General features: G+C 47.4%; 1 protein-coding gene across 3 annotated transcripts in view; it reads left to right on the top strand.

The window, feature by feature from the left end:
- CD151 (CD151 molecule (Raph blood group)) overlaps positions 1-16,250 on the top strand; it is a 35,072-nt gene extending 18,822 nt beyond the window's left edge. For all 3 annotated transcript variants that reach the window (XM_032691266.1, XM_032691265.1, XM_032691267.1), the window contains exons 3-9: positions 1,614-1,717; positions 2,504-2,695; positions 7,210-7,284; positions 9,822-9,926; positions 10,778-10,933; positions 13,203-13,289; positions 14,096-16,250. In XM_032691266.1, coding sequence (XP_032547157.1) covers positions 1,634-1,717; positions 2,504-2,695; positions 7,210-7,284; positions 9,822-9,926; positions 10,778-10,933; positions 13,203-13,289; positions 14,096-14,155 — 759 coding nt within the window. In that variant the 5' untranslated portion in view covers positions 1,614-1,633 and the 3' untranslated portion in view covers positions 14,156-16,250. The remainder of the gene's footprint in view (positions 1-1,613; positions 1,718-2,503; positions 2,696-7,209; positions 7,285-9,821; positions 9,927-10,777; positions 10,934-13,202; positions 13,290-14,095) is intronic.
- Positions 16,251-21,792: the final 5,542 nt, after the last annotated feature.

The following is a 21,792-nucleotide window of genomic DNA, read 5'->3' as shown; positions in this document are numbered from 1 at the left end:
GGTTCATCTGGCTCTAAAGCCAAAGCTTAGCAGTGTAGTGGCAGAGATAATACTGACAATCACCTGATGTGCAGCCTGGCTGTGCGTAGAGGCTGCTTGCTTTCTTTGCTGTCAGGTGTTTTACCAAGGTAGATAAGTGTCTGTACTGCATGGCTGGGTTGCAGCTGCAGTGGGTCCCTGGGGAGGGAGCTTACATCACTTGTGGAAAGAAGTTTTGTAATCTAAGTAAGCGTGAACTCAGTTGCCTCTGGAAAAATGGAGAGGCTGTTTGCCTGCCTGCTTCCAGGGAAATTGCTGTTTTAGGAAAACATATTGCTCTGATATGGGTGCACAATGTTTGCATCATTCCCTGATGGCTGCTGGGGAAGGAAAGGGATGATTTTTTAATTGAATGCAGGTGGTGTGAATTTGGTTGCACTTCTGTATCCTGCCTCACACAGATGATGCCACCAGTGATAGTCTGGGCAGTGCCTTTGTCCTGTCTGCCTGGTCAGGCAGTGGTGAGAATTTTATTTTTTTTTGAGAGAGAGGTTTAGACGTTCTGAGGTCTGAACAACAGGCAGTGAAGTGACACAGAGCTGCACTTGCTGCAGACCTGCTTCTGAGAAACCTGCTCAAGAGCAGCGGATCTGTAACACTGGGACTGACTCACAATGAACTCCCATTTGTTGTGTATCTGCAGGGGTGTTTTATACTGTCAGATCAGCTGAAGCCAGTAGTTATGTTTCTTACTCTTAGGAGCTGGGACAGCTGCCCTGGGAAGCAGCTAGCCTAGTGAGAAGGGCCATGAGAAGTAAGCAGTGAAGAAGAGAATTAATTACTCCAACATACTGCTGGGGTTCAAAGAGGATAGGACATTTGAACTTACAACACGTACGTTCCCAGTTATAGTTGTAAAGTTTAAAAATAGCCCAAACTTAGAGAAGGATCTATTTAAGGGAGTTGTAACGAATACCAGTAAGAAAATAATATTCTTTGGAGACAGGTTATTCTGTAAATATCAAAGACAGAAGTTTCTGTTGCCGCCTTCAGAACAGCAGTTACAGGTGATACTCAGGAGCCAGATTGGATTTTCTGGAGAACAGGTCTGGGATTTTATTTATTTCAGTTCAAATAGGAAGAAGTGAATGTGGCCTCTACTGAAGTTTCCACAGTGTGATGTTGATCACAGTTCATGGTTTTGGCATGACCACTCAGACAGTGGTGGGTCTGATCATTCCACTGGAAGTAACAATTTAGAGGAAAATGATTCTCCAGAAGTGACAGCAGGATGGAGAGAGAAGAGGAGGATGAAGGCAGTACAGGGAGGCCACATGCTGGTACTGTCTACCTCCCTTTCACACTGTACAAGGTCTTGTGTGTTGTAGGTCACCTAGATGGATATGGGAGCTCTTTATCTAAACAAGCACTGTCCTGCATCCCTGAAGTCAGTCGAATGGCTTTCTTTAGCAGAAGATTGGAGGTGTTAGTTCTTGCAGGAGAGGAGTAATAACAATTGCCTTTTGGCAGAAGCGATGTGATGAATGACTGACTCAAGATTTTATCTCTTTTATTATTATTATTAATAACAACAACAACAACAATAATAATAATAATAATTTTTCCCCCCACAGGACCCCTCTGAGCCAGAAAGATGCGTGAGTATACCGAAAAGAAGGAAACATGTGGGACCATCTGTCTGAAGTACTTGCTCTTCATCTTCAACTTCTTTTTCTGGGTAAGAAACTTCAGTCTGTTTCAGAGGCACTGAGATGGCACTGCAGTTTTGGTGTCAGGGGCACAGAAATCTTGGCCTTGATGAAGTCTTTGTCAAGAAGTGCTGATGTCAGTAGGACACAGCTTTTGTCCTGTGGGTTGAAGTCGTGTCCTTTGGGATTGCCTGCCCATGCTACGGAAGTTGTGGTTTGATGCTGTCTGTGGTTGTTTGTAGGTCATGTTATCAAATACAGAAAATAACAGGGAGCCTGAAAATAATCTTCATTTTTTCACTTGGTTTACTTTTTCCAGGATCCTGAGGGCTCCACTACCTTGCCATTCCTCCTCTCAAAATGGCAGAGAGAGTCCTGGCAGTGAAGTGGGACAGCTAGAGCATGAATAACACACGCCTTCTTGCAGCTGGTCCACACTAGAGCTTCTTACAGTTGTGCTTTCCACCAGAAAAGTTACTGATGCCAAAGGGTTGTGTTTTACTTTGGTGCATGGGACAGAGCATTAGAGTGTCCAACTCAGATGTTTAAGAAAAACCGTCTGAGCTTACTAGAAGCTGCATAACACCCTCTGGAAACAAGGCTTGCAAAGAGAGAGGGGGCTGCTAGGAGTGTGGTTGGTTTCTCTATGTTCATTTGCTGCAAAGTTTAGAGTTTAACCATCCTTTAACGTAGAACATCTTTGGCTCAGCTTATGGAGCTGAGACTCATTTTGGTGTCCCTGTCCAGTTGCTCTGGGAGGTGAGGAAGTTCATGCATCAGAAACCCTTCATGTGCTTGCTTCTCTCCCTTCCCAGCTGGCTGGTGGGGCTGTGATGGCAGTGGGCACCTGGACCCTCGCTGAGAAGAGTGACTACATCAGCCTGCTCTCCTCCAGCACGTATTCCGCAACTGCTTATATTCTGGTGGTGGCTGGGGTGGTGGTCATGGTTACTGGCATCCTCGGTTGCTGTGCCACCTTCAAAGAGCGTCGGAATTTGCTGAGAGTGGTAAGTTTCGTTTGGTAGTTTTGTCTGGGGGAACAGCTTGGTTGTGTTGTGCGCCAACCTTATTTGTTCGTCCTGGACCAAAAACCACTGAGGCCTCCTGCTCCTGACAGCAGTGCTGTCCTTGTCCCAGGGGGCAGGTTTTACTGCAGAGCATTTCCTTTCATCCACACAAAGAATGTGCTGCATGGTTCAAAAGTACAAAGTATAGCTGTAAAACCTGTGCTTTGTGTAAGAATGTCTATTTGAAACTATTCAAAATCTTGTGGCTTTTGTCTCCTCCTTCTTTCCTGCCCACCCTGTATTCTCTTTTGGAAAATGGGAAGGAAGAGGAAAATTTGAGAGACCTGTAGCAAAACTAGCTTTTAATGACAGTAGGTTCAAGCCAGATTAACACACTTCTTCACTTGGCTGTCAAAAATAAGAACGTTTCAAATATTTTCTTTAGTTGCAAAAAAATTATTTTAGTTTTGCTTCCACAAAAAAAAAAAGCCATACTGTTTTGATAATCTGCTGCTTCTTTTACGCCTTTCTCTGTGTTACTTCCTGAGCTCCCTGCTCACCCATCGACACTGAAGTTTTCGACCAGCCCTGAGATTTCTATTTAGCTCCCTCCCTCTCAAATATCCCCTTCAGTCTGGAGTGCAGCAGCAGTCATTTTAGTGTCTGGGCTACAGTAGTGAGAGCAGTGACTGAAATAACAATCGGTGGCTCTTGGCTTTCACAAGTACAGAAAAAGATACTTCAGCAGCTCTTCACCAGCTCCCTCCTTTGCAAATGCTCATTCACCTGACTGTCTCATTTCTCCTCTTTTGTTTGGATAGAGGAGCAGAAATAGAAGCTGTGAGCAAGCCTGATGCTTGTACCACTGCTGTGAAGACCTGATAATCCCTGTGAGAGGCAGAGTAGGACCAGGAAGGGAGAATAAAATTTAGAGGGGACACAGTGAGTGCATTGCTGATGCTGTTCATTAGCCTCCTGGTCTGCAGCAGACTGTTTTGGCCTTGTTTCACTTGCTCTTGATGCCAAAGAGATCTCCCTTTGTCTTTTTCCCTCAGCCAGAAGCTAAGTATGAAAATCCAGTGGAGTTTTCTTTGTTATCTGCCATAGAAAACTAATAATTGTCTCTTGGGAACAACAGGTCACTCTGTCTCCTTACACCACGGGTCCTTTCAGAGTGGCAGGTTGTGACAGGCCTATTGTCTCTTCTTGCTTGTGCTCTGCTTTGGTTGCTGTGAGTAATCTGAGATAGGGCTGTACTTGCCAGGGCTGGGTGAGCCTGGCTGGGGGCCTTTGCCAGCTCTGAGCTCAGACAGTAATCCTGACAGCTTCACTGTCACCCCAGGGTCTGTGCCAGTCGGTCCCAATTTCTCTCTGTACAAGAGACCCCTGTAAATATGGGAGGGAGCGGTATAAGCGGCACTCTGCTCTCCCCAGTGCTTTCTTTTTGCTTTTAAAAATGGCTTTTTTACAAACAGCTTTGGCTGCTGTTTGTAAAATGCATATCTGGTATTTAGTTTGTTTTTCTGTTGAAGACTTGGGAAGCTGTGAATTTTTTTGCTGCCTTCTATGTAACTATGAGTTTTATGGGCCCTCTTCAAGGCTTTTCATAGTATTTCATTGCTCATCACCCACAGCTGTACTGCTGTTTTTATGACATTGCTTATTTGCCTTTGTTAATTAAGTGCTCTGCTGAGGCTTGGGCAGCAGATGTGGAGTTTCTCTGGCTCCATGAGCAGGCACGGCAGTGGAACTGCAGCCTGACTGCCTGTGATGCTGCATTCCAGCTCTTTATAAGCAGACCAGTACTATGTTATACATCAGTCAAGATGCAAACAGGAGTCTCATCAAATAGACCCATCAAATAGAAGACCTTGCATATAAAGAGGGAAGGTGGCTTTCTTCTGGATTGTCCCCTCACACTGCCTCTTCTAGTCGGCTACCTTGGACGGGGAGAAGGGAACACCACAGGGGTTATGATTCCTGTTCCTGCTACATTTCAGCTTGAAGCCCTCCCACTGAAGCGAGGTTGCTGATTTAGGAGTATAGTTGCTATATATCTCTTCTTCAGGTAGTAGAAAGATGCCTCCAGATAATTACTTGGATTGTTGGTGGGTTGAACTATTTTTTGGGTTATTCAGAGAAAACATGCTAACATTTGGTACTTCATTCAAACACTTGAAGCTGGATGGAAGCAATTTGGACCCTGTAGATCTTGAGACACCAGATAGCCCTGACTCTGGCTTAGAGCCAGGGTAAGAGAAAATTTTGCCCAGAGCCCACCCGGGTCTGGGCATGTGTCTGCTACAAGCCTTTGGGTGATCACACATTTCTGACTTGAGAAGCAAGTAGGGCACGTCCCTACAATTCCATGCCAGAGCTGGCCTACTCCTCCCACAGCAGACCTGTAAGAAAGCCCTGCAGCTATGGATGAAGAGCAGGGAGAGCAGCCCTGTGCTCTGCATGTGACCATAGTGAAAGCTGCTGCTTCCCTATATCAACATGATACTTGGAGGTGGCCTTCAGGGAACAGTGAGACTGAGATAAGGATAATGGTGGAGTGTATCAGTAGAGACAGATTGAATTCATGGGTGGTAGATGCACTAACCTCCCTGACAAGGTTTTACAAGGGCCTTGTGACTCAAACTTTTCAAAGTCTGCTGTGTGGTGACACAACTTCAGCTCTACCTGAATGTCTCTGACATTACACAGAACAGGGAGAAATAAATAAGCTTTCCTGTTCATTGATTGTTCTCAGCATCCTGCCATGCTCCTGCCTCCTTCTCAGCAGAGAGATGATGTCAGAGCAGTTAAGCATAACTAGGTCCCAGCAAAAGAGAGCCAGCATTCTGTCAAGGCATGCCAACCCTTTCTTGCCTCCTTTCAGCCTCCTGTGAATGTTGGAACCAGCCTTTAGCTATCCTGCTCCCCACTGGGTGACTCATTCCCCTGGTATGAATGAGTACCTTGTACAGGCTGCAGAGATGGTCAGTGATCATTGGGGAGATCGGGCTGGGGAGTGAAAGACTGAGATTGTGTGCTCAGATTAAAGCTGGATCTGCAGATAAAACCCAGCTGTCAGTCCTTCGCAGCTGATGAATCCCAACAGGGTGAAAGAGGAAGCCTGAGTGTTTGTGTAATTCAAATCCTGCAAAATGGGCTTGGAAACACCTGGAGAAAAGAGTGCACAGTGGGAGTCTAAACCTCATGCGACCGAAGGCATCTTTGCTGTGTAGGTCACCTTGCTCTGTCTAGGTCTTCACTGTCCTTTGAGAAGGGAGAGATGGCTTGATGTCTAGTGACAATTTTAGGGAGCCCTTCACTTCATGTCTTGACAACAGACCTTTCAGGGGTAAAACAGAAAACAGGTGATACTGTCCTTGTTCTGTCCTGGGGAGGTCAGCTCTTTCAGGGACTTAGCATGAAGTTCTTGTTACAGCTGGAACTGATGTCTGTTCAGCTTTATCTACAGAAAGATGAATTTAGTAGCAGTCGTAGAACAGCCTGGATCTGTAAAGAGGCTGTTCATTACTGACCAGAGGCAAGGCAGGGGCTGTTTATTAAGATAGGGGGTCTCCCTGAAAATCTGTCTTTTGACCCTAAGGAGGTAGTGGCCACATCACCCTGTGTCTTCAGGGCTGCTTTGTCCTTTTAATCTAGTATACATATTTCTTATGGGTTTGGCTTCCCATAGGCCTCCCGAACAGTTTTCGGTATTGTCCATATAATTTTCCTTCTGGTAAGTAGGGCATGTCCCTTTCCATGTCACTGCCATTAAGCCCTTTTAAGAAATAGTCATGTTCTCCTTTTAGTCTTCCAAGAGTTCTTCTCACTTTGGTTTTGAGATATTGAGCTTTTCCCTCTAGATCCTGGTTCAGCAAAACATATATAGTCAGTCTCATTCATGACTGTGAAGCAGTGCTGAAGTCTATCTGCTTCAACAGTGCCCCTCAGCCTGTGGCTGAGTCCCACAGGAGTCACAGGGAACAATAATCTATGGTCTATGCTTAGCTGCTCTGCTGTATCTTTGGCAAAATGATTCCTTTGTGGCTTTACTGAATCATCATTATAATATAGATTGCACCTTAGTAACTTGGTAAAATGCCCCAAACAATATCAAAACAAGCAAAAGTTGGGGTTTTTTTGTATTGATGTCAGAATCAGATGTTTTCTATGATACTGAGTGCAGTCATCAGGTTATCCAGCAACCACTTTCTTTTGTACAGTGATCTTAGTTGCCTGCACTTTTCCACTCTCTATATCCCTCTGGCTCTTTGAGTTAAACTCACACTTGCTGGTGCTTGTTTTCAACTGTCCTGTGGTTTGGTGGTTTTCTTAACCTGTGGGATTGTTCCTTTCCTACCCTGTCAAGGTCTGAATCCCAACCCCTGCCTTTGAACACTGCTGAGGAAAGGATCGATGAAGACAGTCAGGCATTTTACCAGCTAATGAAAAGCTGGCTCACAGCGTCTCCTTACATTCTGTTCTAATGTCCTGCTTTTCCCATTATTTTACAGTACTTCATATTGCTGCTGTGCATCTTTCTCCTGGAGATCATTGCTGGAATCCTGGCCTATATCTACTACCAGCAGGTGAGTGGACAGTAGACCTTAGGGACTCAAACAAGGGAGGGAGAACAGCTCATTATCATCCCATTTCTCCAGCCAAAATTGGCCTTGGAGGCTTGGGACCTAGGTCTGGTTGTGGTTCTCCTTTTCACATGTCAGTGCTCACTCCCCTCCCCGTACAGAAGACCTTGGATTATTTACTGGTTTAGACAAAGCAGTGGTGGTTACTCTAGGGAGGCTGCTTAGCCTTGTTGCTCATCTCCTTCCTGTGGTGCACCTTTGTCTGCTGCTTTTCTGCAGACGCTTGTAGAAGACAATTTTTGGGGCTATGTAGATCTGGGAACTCTCCTGACACCATTCAAGGCATAGTGCAAGCAACTGAAATCACATTAGTGCCACTTGGTATGCTCAGGACATAGGAACAGTTCCTGCTGCATCCAGCAAGCTACCTGCCATGCTTTGAACTGGCAAAGACAAAGCATTGTCCAGCTGAGAGGTCCTTCCAGGTCAAGAAGTTTTTGAGAGCTTTACTTAACCCAGCTTAAGCCCAGCTGAGGGGCTGGAGAAAGAGCACAGGCTCCCAACAGCTGCAGGTCTAGCCTGGCACTTTTTGCAGTTGCTGAGAGCAGAGGCTGAAGTAATCGCTTTGTTTTTTAAAGGGCATTTAACCACCAAGGCACAAACAGCCTGTGAAGTTGCTCTCATGTCTGGAAATTAATTGGAAATGGCAAATTAGGATTGTTATCAAGTGGCTGTCTGAAAAGCAGCTGAACTTCCCATCTTGTTGACTTCACTGCCAGAATTCCTTGCCATTCCTTTTTCTCTTGGGCCTTCTGTGCTTTGCCTTGCTAAGATGGGCACTGGTGGTTTGTGAGGAACCAAAGAACTGTGCTGGCTCCTGCCCAGAAGGGATCTGGGGTATGAGTGTGCATATTTAACAGGAGAAGATCAATCCTGGTAGGCATGGCAGGAAGGCAGGGTCTGTCCATCCATCTGTGCATAGGTGTGAGGTTCATATGTGACAGTGGATGAAGAGGAGCTGATCCCTAGGTTGAAATAAGGGACAGCATATTTGGAACTGTACCCTTGAGTGCTTTAGGTCGCTTGAGTGTGTCTTTGATCAATAACTGCACTTCCCCTTTCCCTCTGACTGATAAATCCCCCTTCTCTCTTGGTTGCAGGATGCTTGCTCTGTTTGCCACTGTTTTTATTTCAGCCCTCACTTTGGTGTCTAAGGCTTCTTGCGTGTGTCTGTCTAAACTGGTTCTTTTGTTATCTCTGTTCCATGCTGCAGTTCTGTCCCGTGAGCCTGCAGGTAACTGCTTTTCTTCCAAGCAATAATTCTGCTAATGGACTATCCCCTTTATTTGCCTTTGCCTTCCAGTTGCTGAACCTTTTTCTTTCTTTCGATTACGCTAAGTCCTTTGCATTTCCACAGAGCTTCCTGGCCCAGGATCTCCAAGCATTTTGCAAATATTAGTGAACAAGGCCTCATATCAGGTCTGTGAGATAGGTGTTGTCGCCATCTGACACATGGCGTTGGAAGAAACAGTGTTTCAAAGGGAGAATAAACTCCAGACTGTATTTTGCACAGTTCGGCATAAACGGATGTTTAACCTTTCATCTACTACTTACTGTGTGGAATAAAAGGTGCTGCTCACCTGTTTCATTCATTGACTCCACCTAAAAATCATGTTGACGTTGTTTTTTGGTCTAGGAAAGTTGGAATTTCAAAGGTGTTGGACTAAAGCAGTGTTGCTGCATGAACCAGGATGACAAAAAGAAATATCTGCTAGGATGATAAAAAAAAAAGATGCAGCTCTTTGGTACTTTTTGGCTGACGTCTGGATGAGTGAGAAGAATTCAAAGAATTCATCTAGCTTAAAAGAGTCTCCACATGAATAAATGTTTGAATCCAGTCACCTGAACATGCCAATGGTTTATGATGATGCTTTCAGAAGTTCTGCTCTTGCAAAATCAGATTTCGTCTCTCTATTACCAAGAAAGGCCTTGCAGTACTTATGCAGTCACACACTTAATTCCCTCCTGTGGCATCCTTTTTGAAGCTGATACAAGAGGTATTCAAACTATATGGCTTCAGTCCAGGATGCCAAGGACTCTGATTTCTTCCTGCTCCTGGACAGAGTGACTTGGGTTTTAGTATTTTGTCACAGGCTTAGAGTGAGAAGATTGCACATGGTGTCACAGGCATATTCATGTTTAAGCAGACACAGTTTTATATTCCCTTTTGTTGCAGGCATGTCTTGGCAATCTTACATATTCAGGGTGAGGAGCCATATGGTGATGTGCAACAGGGTTTGAAATTTGGTCCCAAAACACCTCCTTCCAGTTATTAAAACAGAGGCAAGATCTGTAATCATTTGAAAATAAGCCTGTCCAGTCCAACCTTGGAGGATTATCTTGAAGGAAGCTCTAGCTTCCACTGGGCTCTCTGCTCTGCTCTCCTCTTAGAGCAAAGGCAATAAAACATGCAGAGCTCTGGGTCACTCCAAGGAGTGAGTTTGCCTAGTGATTTTATCCCATTTGTCTCTTCCATTCAGCTGAGCATGGAGCTGAAACAAAATCTGAAGAACACCATGACCCAGAAGTACCGGAAGGAGGGAGAAGAGAGTGTTACCAGTGCCGTAGACAAACTGCAGCAGGAGGTAAGTATCCCGGCAGGCAAAGAGAACTAATGCAATTGCAGGGCTTAAAATGAAGCATACAAAAGGCATCTCTTGACATCCAGCCTCCAGGTATTTCTTCTGTTCTTGTCCTGATTCAAGGCAAAGTTGGGTGAGGTGCAGGGCCTGAGCCATGCAACTGGCAGAATTGCATGGTGTGATCACTGAATGGCAGTAGCACTGGGGAAACAACATCTGAGCTGCTCCAAGTGAACTGGAGCTGCCAGGTCACTCTGACAGCTGTGTATACTTCCCAGTTCAAAGCTTTGGAGAAATTGCTGACATTTTTCATTAAACTTCTCAGTACTCTAGAGAGCAAGATATAATGAAAGAAGAGCTCTCCCACCACTGCTGCTCACTGTGCCTGGCTCAGAGGTGGTTCAGGTTGGGGCTGCCACAGTTCTGACAGGTTTTCCCACAGAAAGGACCCTTGTGCATAGGCACTTTAAAAGCAGCGGGGTTGCTATACACGTACTGCCATAGCAGGTGCATTTGTGATAGTAACTAGTAATTAAACTTGCCCTGTTAGCATCATTTACACTCTCCAGTGATTAAGAGCTGAGGCAGCTGCAGGTGCACTCTGGTTACAGCTCATCCCAGCAGTAACTAACAGTCACAGCTGCTGAAGGATGGTTGAACCTGATATTTAATGGCCATCTGGGGGACTCTTAACACAAAAGTCACTAATAATTATAGTAGCCTAAAAAGCCCAAACCCATGAGATAGCTGGAGTCCCTGCAAAGGAGGGTGAAGTCCAGGTCTTGATGTGGGAGGCTGGAGGGAGAAGGAGGTTGTGGTGCTGAAGGCTCAGGCTTTGCTCTCTGTGTGTACAGTTCAAGTGCTGTGGGAGCAATAACCACACGGACTGGGCTGACAGCCTGTGGATCAAATCTTCAGAGGCCAATGGGCGGAAAGTCCCAGACAGCTGCTGTAAGACGATAACTGACCTGTGTGGGCGAAGAGACCATCCTTCCAACATCTACAAGGAGGTAAAGAGAAAAGGGCTTCAGAACCACCTGTCACAAAGTATCTAAAGGAGGTGGGCAGGGAGAGAGGGTGTTGGGTTATTAATGCAAGGTATATCAGTAGGCTTCAAAGTCAGTAGCATGCCTTAGAAAGCAGAATTCATTTCTTTAGCTGAGCATTCAGCCATCTAGGCTATTAATTTATATGTAGGTATAGGGAAAAATACTAAATTATATTTGTTACCACTGAGTACATTAATAATGGGGAACGTGGGAGAGGTTGTTGGTTCTGGCAGGAGACTTGGGATGCAAGTCCTACATTTGACACAGCTTCCCGTGGTTGGAATTACCCAGTGAGGTGCAAGTGGAGATACTTTTAGTTCTTGATTGAGATGGGATTTGATCTACAGCATGTGGGGAAGAAAGAGAGCCCAGTATCAGCCAAATTAGGGTATTTCCAGTTTGTCCTGAAAAGTAGGTGGAATCAAGATATAGGGGCTTGTCTTGAAGCAAATTGAATCCTAATCTAGCTGAGTAAGTAAACAGGTGGCTCTCAGACCATTTATTCATCCAGTTTGCATAAGATTGGTGAAAATTATTGCATTTATTTTGGCACCCTCCAGTCCCGTTGCCTGGCTCTAACTTGCTCACTGTGATGCTCTCTATGGGGCAGCATAGACCTTTTTCTCATCAGTGAAGCCAGCACCTTGGCTGGCTTTATCAGCCTAGGGAGCAGCAACTGGAGCTTTTTCCTTGTTCCTGTCACCCTGACAGTTAAGGAGGGCTGTTGATGAAGAGGTGGCCCCTTCAGAGCAGGTATTTCTTTCTCACAGTCTGTGTTTTGAGCAGGACTTGGAAAAGGAACGTGAATAACATCTGCATTAAGCCAAGAAACTCAAGCAGCTCAAAGGAAGCCAACCATCTATTTTTGTAGAATAAGTAGGGAGATGAAGTCCAGTCTTTCTGATCTGTGAAAGTCCTTCATATGTCCAGCTGCTTGGCTGGGTTTTGCACTTCAGGAAGAAGGCTTTCCCATCAGGTTTGCCTTTTGGGCAAGACCCAATGAGGAAGTAGTGCAGGAAGCATCCACGAGCTGATGAGGTGTTTCTGAGAGTGGAAACCCACAACCATTTGAGGGGCAGGGCTGACAATTCTCATCCTCTCTCTGTGCTGGGTGAAGCTGGAGGCAGCTGCCCAGCTGCATTAAGAGAGGTCCTGTAGGCTACCAGATGTTTTGGCCTACCTGAAGAGGAGAACAAGTTGAAAGAGCAAGTTTGGATCCACAGTCAGATGCTGCATATCATGATGTGAAGTCTTAGAGTTCACAAAATATTTAAGTGGCTTTGGGGAAGGAAAACCTAGAAAAGGGTCAGATAGGGAACAGGAGTATCTACTTCATATCAGGGCAGCTGGGTCTGACTATAAAATCTAATGCTGGCGTGGGAAAAATGAGGCATTTGCCAACCCTCCCTGGAGGGCTGTGTGCTCAGTCCTTCCTTCTGCCTGCATGTGTGTAAGTGTGTTCACTCTAAACTCCTGGGGCAGGAGGGCCCCTAGCATCCTTGGGGCTCTGCTGTAGCCTACACAACAAATCCCCCTGATGTTTCCAGTGAAAACCTGTCTCAAGAGTTAAACAGTTTAATTATTTAAAGGAAAAAAAAACCAAACAGAGCAACAGAGAATGCTCTTGCTGATTTGATTTTGCCTTCTGATGATAAAAACTTGGGCCTGAAACAGGGAGGGAAAGGTCATGATGCCAGCCAAGGATGCAGTTGCAAGGCAGACACAGCCAGAGCCTGGTGTTCCAGGTTCACACCGAAACTTGCTGCTGTCATAAATAGCAGCAGGAAGAATTTCCACTTAAAAGGTTCCTGTTATTTTAGTGTTTTTGTATTGCATCCACTCAGCAGCGTTTCCTTGGCCTTTTGGCCTGACAGGAGTAAATATCCTCCCCAGACATGCGCTAGGCAGTGAGTGAGGGAATCTTTCTCCACGGATGTGAGAGAAGAGTGGCACGCTCTGTTTGATGTGGCAGGTTTTTCTGCATTTCTCCTGCCCAGCCAGCAGCCACCTCGGGTTTGTTCAGTGGTTCTTGAGCCAGCTGGTCCAGAGCAGTACAAAATGTGATGCAGTTCACATCATCTGCATCGCTTTTCCAGTGGTACTGGGGGAAGAGGTTGCTCACAGACACCACCTTCAGTAATGTTGCTTTCACGTGTCACAACCATGGGATTAAATTAAACAAGAGGTTAAAACGAAGCTGACTTTCCATGTTCCTCCTTTCACCCTGCAGAGCGGTTGCATTACCAAGCTGGAAAACTTCATTCAAGAGCATCTGAAAATTATTGGGGCAGTGGGGATCAGCATTGCTTGTGTGCAGGTAAAAGGGCTGGGTAGAGTTTTGGGGTTGCTGGGCAGAAGTTAAAGGAACCCCTGAGCCAGGGGATGGAAAAAACATCTGGTGTTGTATTGCCCTTCCCTGCCTGGCAGGAAGTTGCCAGGTACTCCGGGGACCCGAGGATTCACCAGCTCCAAAGCAGAAGCCTTTCAGGCAGTGTGGTCAATCCCCTGCAGGTGAGGGTGTGTATCCAGCAGGGCCAGGGGGACGGTTCTGCCCCAGGGCCTTGGGAAGGGCCGTGCCGGCCATGGCGGCGGGTCGGCAGCCCGAGGGAGCCCTCGTGTGGCCATGTGCCGTCACTGCCCGCCCAGCGGGGGAGCCGCTCCACCGGAGGGGCCTTCCTACCCCAGCTCCTCAGGATTATCCTAAATCATCCGGAATTTCTCCCTCGGCTGTGTCATAATGAATAGCAGCCCTGTGGGTCTGCCATTATTTTGGAGAGGGTGATGAATAAAAGGGTAGGATATGGGTGTCCCATATCTATAAATAGAGGGGAGAGCACAGGATATTTTTTTTCCTGATGCAGATGTGTCTGGGAGTTCGTCGTCTTCCCCTTTGTTCTGGAAAGCAGCCAAATTACACCCCAGGAAGCTACTGGTGGTTAATTACAAGGATTAGCACAGATTCTGTTCTCTCCTGCTGCTTATTGCAAGCTGGAGTGTGGTATCGCCAGGCGGGAGCTGGCTGCCACACCAGCCGGAGTCCAGACTGCTAGTTTGCAAGTGGCTGCCTCCGCTGCATCCATTCTCTTTTTTCATATATTCCTCTCTTCTCTTTTCACTCTGTAGATCTTTGGGATGATTTTCACCTGCTGCTTGTACAAGAGTTTAAAGTCAGAACCATATTAATAGCTGTGGGAACACTGTTGCTCCCCTTCTGCCACTTCCCTTAGCACCTGCCAACCTGACCACTCTCCATCACCACCACCAAAGTGTCTGTAACCTGAGGACTTGGCTCTATAATTAAATGCCTTTAGAACCATGCACCGCCTTACCTGCCCCTCTGGGGGAAAATCACCCTCCTTGTTGTGTACAAGGCAGCCGGGAGCTCAGCGGTTCCTCTTCTGTGTCAAGAAACAAAAGAGCTGTGGATCTTCTGCTAGAAGCTTTAGCGAAACAGTCCCTTGTTATAACTATGAAGCAAGATTTATCCAAGGCCACTTCTCTTGAGGCTTCTCCTGAGCCAACATGAAGCTATCAGGATGCTGTACAAGAATCACAGTTTGCTTTCTGAGAAGTGGCTCAGCAGCACTGGGCATTGACACTGAGGACAGATGATGTTTCTGTGCTGAGCTGGAGTCAGAGCTGAGTTTCTCATACATGGAAGATTTCTCTCCCTCCTCCCAAGAGTGCACCAACATCCTAACACAGTTGTTTTCACCTGAGAGGATGCCTGCCTGGCTGATTGGGGCAGGAGCTACTTGTCCTGCTAACTGGGAGCACAACTTGGTGCAGCTGAAATCTGGTGGTGACTCTCATGTTGCCAAGATGTGAGTGCCTTAGGATTTCTCAGCACTTCCTCCTCTTCCTTGAAGCTTCCCCCAACACAGTGCCATTAGGAGCCACAAGAGGCCTTTTTCTTCCTACCAATTCTGGTGGAAAGATGATGGACTACTTTCTAATTCTGTCTGTCTTATTGAGTGGCTTCTAGCATGAGTGAGAACACTCTTCCTCCTACCTATCCCCTGCTGAGGTTTGGTGAAGAGCTGGTCTGTTGTGGGGCTGGCATATCTTGCTTCCCTTTGGCCTGTTCAGTTAGGGGAAATACCTTCTTCATCTGTTACCATACATGTAGGGACATGCCCTTGGCTTGATTTTTCTAGTTAAACCCTCCAGGCTTGCCTCCCTTGGGCAGGAAATGAATATATACAAATGTTTTATCAGCCTCCAAAGACCTCATTAATCAAGTGAGGGTTTTCTGGCTTTTATCTGGAAGCCCACTTTACTGGTTACTGCTGAGAAAGTCAGGAGAGTCAGTTTGAACCAGCTGGCCCAGTATACTTGGTAAATTGGTAGTGTTGGGTTAACTGTTTGCTGCAGTGGAATAGATTTTAATTAAATATTGTCTGTGCATTGGGATACTGTATACATACAGGACACAGACATCACTGCTGCCATGGACTTGGTGCCAGCAGGTTCTCAGCCTGAATTCATGGTATCTTGTGTGCCTCTCATCCCTCATTCCTGGTGTGCCTTTTATACACATGAAGCAGCAAGGGCCATGGGATTTTGGTGTTTCTGAGCAGTGAAGACAGGCTCAGACTTCTGTAAACAAATTTATTCCCTCTCTTGGGCTTTTAGCGATGCTGGCTGAGCCCTGTCCCTGGCAGCAGACAGCCAACACAAGCAAAATCATCCAGACCACTAAAGGGTCTTGCAGCATTGTGGGGTTTTTGGTTCACAGAGCAGAAATCTTGGACTGGCACTAAAGGGTGACATGCTAAAATTCAGAGCAGGTCAATTTGAAACTCCCTCATCATCAGCCTCAAGAAATAATCCTTGACTAATGCTGAAAAGAGAGGTGGAGGAACTGAGGTGTATCCTTGGTTCCACAGCAGTAGGAAAGAAATCTAAATTATTGTGTAATGACCTAAAGGAGAAATCTCTAAATTATTTCTTGTTTTATAGTAAAGTTCCTTAACAAGTATTGACTACTAACTAAGAGGAAAATATTGAGCATGTTGCTTGAAGCAATATTTCTAGTTTCTTAAGCATATCTTCATAGCTGCCTTTGCCCATTCCCTTCAAAGACAATGTACAGGGTTGGGAGAGGCCAGGAAGAATGAGATATGAACAGTAAGTTGGCTTTTGTACACTGAGTTGTTTTATACTTTTTCTCTGTGTAACAATATTCATTGCTTTTGGATTTTTTTTAACCCAGTTTAAGTTGCTGGCCAATAGAAAAATAAAGCTTAAGGTTCTGTACTGACTCTGTGCCGCAAAATTGAATGGGTACCATATGCCAGGTGGGTTCTATGGATGGCTCAGATCCTGATGCTGAGGAGCCAGCTTCTAGAGAAGAAGCCAGTCTGAGGGACCAGCCCGGGAAGAAAGCTGGGGGAGAATCTGCTCCACGTCCCTGCCTTGCCAGCCTGGTTATGACATGCTGCCATGGGGTGCTGCAGGCTGCTCCCTGTGGCACCAGGGGCTGAAGCTGCAGAACCTCAGAGCACAAGGTAGTGCATATCAGCTGTGGTGTGTGCGCCCAAGCACTGCTCCAGGGTCTGTGCTCTCACCCTTGTCACACAGGCTACACCTCCTTGTCGCAGGCCGAGCTCTGAGGCAGGCGCGACAGGGCCTTTGCCATCAGGTAACATCCAAATTCACCGTGCTGGCCCTACTGCCACCTGTGGTTATCAGTCAGGTCTGCTTCAGAAGACCACTTGAGGCTCTCAATTGGCTCAGGGCTCTGCTGTTTCCACTTACCACAAAGACGGGAAATCTTTCCCCTTTTCCACCTTGGCTACAAAGGACAAGGACTACTGCAATGGGGCAGCCTGTTCCTTCCACAGTGGGTTGCAGGGCATGTGTGGGTGCTGGGTCCTGTGTACAATTTGCTTAGGAATAAAAGGGGAAACAGTGCTGCGTGTCCACCTGGACACATTCCTGTGTAACCTGCTCTAGGTGACCCTGTCTCCAGAGGGGGCTTGGATTGGATGGTCTCCAGAGGTCCCTTCCAGCGCTAACAATTCTGTGACTCTGAGTGTTTGCTCTGTGCTCTGTAGAGTAGCTTGTGGCCACGTTGCATCTCGAAAAGAGAGAGCGGGCGTGTGCCCCCTGTTATTGCCGTTTGGGATTTAGGGTTGGGAATGTCCCGTGGCGGGTCCCGGCCGTGCCACTGTCCCGGCCGCAGGTGCGGGGCGCGGCCGCGCGGTGGCGCTCGCGGCTCGGCGCTGTCTCCAGCCCCAGGGACGCGCCGCAGGTCCCGCCGCCGGAGCAGAGGGATCGCTCCTGCCGGGTCCAGCAACGCGCCTGGTTTTCATGCCTACAGCAAGGCACCGGTCTCGCAAGACTGAGGCTGACAGCTTGACCTGGCCAGCACTCGGCTCGGAGCCGGGATTTCTGCCAAAAACACCCACAAGTGTGTTTGCCTGTGCAAGAGGAGGCAGGCCTGGGTGCCTCAGGAGTGGCGAGGTGAGACAGTGCCCCTGCTGTGGTACTACTGAGGGGAGGGAGCTGCATTCCTGGGATGCGTTGGGTAAGACAGGAAAGGGTCCTGACCCATTTATAAGACCTTGTCCCAAGCCCTGTTTTCAGGAGAGGTGAGTTTAAAGTGGAGCACAACGAATAAGGGAGGGCTTGCGCTGGAGAGCTGTTTGCCGAAGTGGGGCTGGAGGAGCAGACAGGCCTGCATGATAGCAGTGGAGGTGCAAAACGTGGCATGGATGGCTCTGTGCTGTGTCCAAACAGTTCTGCTGCACAAAGAGAGAAATGTCCACAGCGCTGTTCCTTACGCTTTGTCCTGTTCCCCTCTCTGTCCCTTAGGGGTGCAGCGTGGCCACCCTTTGCCACCCCCAAAGGGAAATTAGCACCCCTTCTACAAGACTGTCACAGGGTGGTGTCTGTGAAGTCTGTAGCACAGTGTCTTTAAGCATGAAGCAATTGCTTAAAAGAGATTTCTCTTTTTGTTTGAAATGTTGCCTAAAATCAGCTCTTAAAAAAACCTCTATGACTCAATTTGCGAGTTTTAGCAGGCAGGCATTGTCTTATTACGACACTCTGCATGATCACAGCAGGCTGGGTTCTGCAGTGTCTGTGATCAGGGTGCAATTACCATCTCACGGCATCCCTGCGGGCCCACAGCCTGAGGTCTCTTGCATCCTGCCACCTCTCTCGAGGCAGGAGCACAGGCTTCTCCCCTTTGGAGATTTGGAGTGTGCTAATTGCCCTTTTCAGCAGTTAGCTCAGCCGGGGGTCTGCTCTCCTGGGGGGCCCGAGTGGTCAGTACAATTTGCTCGAGAATGAAAGGGAAAACAGCTGTAGCAGTAAATAGTTTCTGCGAGGGTCCAGCTGTGGGCAGTCACCCTGTTCCTGCAGCTTCAAAGAAGACACAGGTATTTTATGCTCCCCTGCCGGGCTGCTTCTAACCCCAAACCAGTTCACAGACCTGCCTTTTCTTCTCCTGCCGTTTAATCGAGAGGAATTTTCCCTGCAGGGAGGCCTTGGTGCCCTTTCTTTTGCCATTTGTGAAGCCTCTGTTCCTAGTGGTTGTAATGTCCTTGTTTTCCTGATGGGCTGGGACTAAGCACAGCTGTAGTGGGGGAGAGAAAAAGTCGAGACTCAGGCAGTGATACTCTTCTCCCTGTCGGGACAGGACAAATGCAGCCTGTTTGGGAACTGGCAGAGGGGAATCCTCTCTCCTTTCCTGCCGTAAAACCTCCCCAGGTTTCCATGTGCACGTGGGAGAAGATGCTGGGTGCTCTGTGCTGCTCCTTGTCACTCAGCATGGACCAGCGACGGGAGCTGGCTGAAGCTGCTCTGCTGCTGAATTGGGGCACGGGTGTGCATGAGCAGGGACTCCCAGCTTCTCTTGGCCCAGCCGATTTTGCTGTGGGGGCTCTGGGCTCTATTAAAGAGCAGTTCTGCGGCCTGCCGGCCATGCGCTGAGTCTCCCCGGGAGCTGGTCCTGCAGGAGGAGCACGTCTGCCTGTCCCTGCTCTTCGCCAAAGTCCGGTCAGGAGGGAAGGTGCCGATGGCACCACCCACCTGGCCAAGGAGGCAACGGGGAGCAGGTTCATGTGGTGCCTTCAAAAATGACAAATCCCTTGTGGGATGGGAGCATAATGCCCATAAATGAGCTATAGTTACATCCACAGCGGGGATGCTGATGCCCACCAAATGCATTCAGTGACTTATTCCAGCACAGCAGACCATCAGGCATGCTGGGGTTTCGAAGTCCTCTTACTCCCTGAAAAGGAGGCTGCTCCTTCTGTGTTCCCGCTGCCTTGCATTAACAGAAAGGATGCTACATGCGCTGAGGCCATCAGGATCAGCAGCTTTCCCTCTTCTGATTACAGCTCCTGCCTGCAAAAAAGGAGCTGCTGAGCATCAGGTATTTCCAGGCTCCATTTTTCTGAGCAGTGACTTGTCTTGCTGACAAGCAAAGAGCAGTTTCTACTCACACAGTGTGTAGAGAGAGCCCAGTGCCCAGTGCCCAGTGTCTTGCTGACAAGCAAAGAGCAGTTTCTACTCACACAGTGTGTAGAGAGAGACAGGGCCTGATCCTGCCAGCGGCTGCTGTCTCCCCACACTGGAACAGCAAAAACCAGCCCTGTCCCCTGCAGTCCCAAATGTGACTTGGATGGTTGTAGCATGTGTCCCTGGCTGCCACGGGGGAAACATGAGGGTTGCTCTGAGCCCCTCACACTCCTCTGTGGTTGGAGGCCAACCCAAAGCAAGCACTGACTGCAGGGTGCAGAGGTGTGGGGCGACGCTTTACAGCTGTGACCGTATGTGTGTGTACGTACATCTACATATCTCCTGCTATGCTGGAGGATTTCCACTGCCTGCAGGAACTTATATACAGGTGAGGGGTTTATTTCTTATTTTGCTCAAAAATGCTGGAACCCCTTTACCCCAGGAATCTGCCACCGTAGAAATGTGTTCAGTTATTCCAGAGTCATGGTTGCCTTCTCCCTTCTCTCCAGTTCCTGGAAGAGCTGCCTGTTTAATCAGCTGTTTACCCTCCCAAACAGTCTTTAGTGACTAGTTGCTTTCCCATGTTGTTTTACACACTTTGATTTCTTGCTGCCCATTTTGGGATGCAGCATTAAACAGTGATGGCCTGAGATGTGAGGCACAAGGCTCAGGTTTTGGGACTCCAACTGCTATCTCCGTTCCTAGAAGGTGTCAGTTGCTCACAGACTAAAATAACAGCTAATGTCACTACAAAGTGACATCTGAAGGCATGTCCCTCCAAGCCCAGCTCTTATGGCTCCTCTCTTGCATGTTATTCTCTGTTATATGCTGAGCATTGTCAGGCACTATTTTATATTTACCTAAATTAGATCTTGTCCCATTTAAACGTGCCCGACTGAGATATCCCAGGCTCACTCACATTTTGTCCTTTCTTGCATTTTCCATCCCACTTCCATCATCCTTCCACAAACATGATCAATGTTATAATTTATTTCCTTCTCCTCCTTTCTCCCTCTCACACCACCCTTTTCCAGGACTTTAATGAAAGTTTTTAATAGCAGTCAGTTAAAGGCTGACCTGCTCTTTCCTCTGCTGAATGCCTCGTGCTCTACGGATGGGCTCATGAATGATTCAGTTGTTTGGGCTCTAGCTGGCAGCTGTGACAGGATTACTCAAAAGAAACATTTCGTGTCCACACTTCCGAACTGAACAATCCTGAACTGTAGAATAGGGAGTGGAGCCCTAAATCATGGAACAGCAAACAAGATTGCATATCTATTAAATATGTTTTTCAAATGTATTTTACGGTTATCTTTCCATAGGTAATGTCACTGGATGGGGTTATTAAAATCACAGTTCTAACAGATCTGGGCTCTTGGCCCCCTTTACACCAAAAAACTGATTCTGCCTTCTGGGAGCGAACTGAATTTAAACAAACGTGGGAGAAAAGAGGCAGCATTTCACAAGCAGAGCAGTGGGTTGGTGGGGATGTGGTTGAGGTACTGACTGGAATACAGGAGCTTGGTGTTGTGTCCCCAGTTTGCTTGGGGGTTTGAGGATACCTCTTGCATCAGGGTTTTTGGCAGAGCTCATGACCCCTTTAGTGAAGTGACCAGCTATTCAGATGTTGGTGGTGCTGGTGCTGGATGGGAGTGGAGGAGCAGACAGCACTGCAGGAGAATTCCATCCTGCACCTGCCTGAGTGAGGGCTGAGCTCCTTTGCACCTGCGAGCCCCCTGCTAAGCACAGCGGACAAATTCCTAATAGTGTTTTCTTTTCCTTGCCCTCTTAGATTCAGAGCTTCCTTTTAGTGTCCGTTCAAGCTGTGCCAAGCCCCGGTCACAGCTGCATCACTTCAGTTCTGCCTGTAACAATAAAAATATTGCTCCAAAGGAGTTACGACCCTGCAAAACTGCTGAAGTCTGGTGGCACTCCTCTTCTGAAACCAGCAATGGGAAATGCACATCATTGGTGTCAAAGTGCAGCTTCTGGTTTAGAATAGTAATTTTTTCTAGTTTTGTATAGCCTGGAGCTTTGAGTAATTGATTCTATTATTGCAGGCAGAGGTTTCTGGGCTGTGGGTGCAGATAACTTCCACTCTTCACTGCTGGAGAGATGCTCTTGTTTCATTGCATTAAGATTCAGAGTCCTTCCCAGAGTCAGGGTCCAAGGATGCTTGTTGTCTCCCAGGGGAGGACCATGTGCTGCCAGCCTGTGGGTTAAGTGGAAGCAGGAACTAGGCTAGAGCAGAGAGGGAGTTCAGGGTTTGGGGAGAGGAAGGCAGTTCCTGCCTCACCTGCTTAGAACCAGTTTGGGGGAAGAAGTTCACCTTTCTGGCCCAGTTTTTA

Source organism: Chiroxiphia lanceolata, chromosome 6, assembly GCF_009829145.1.
Source record: "Chiroxiphia lanceolata isolate bChiLan1 chromosome 6, bChiLan1.pri, whole genome shotgun sequence".
NCBI classification, from domain to species: domain Eukaryota; kingdom Metazoa; phylum Chordata; class Aves; order Passeriformes; family Pipridae; genus Chiroxiphia; species Chiroxiphia lanceolata.
This window is presented reverse-complemented; position numbering and strand designations above follow the sequence as displayed.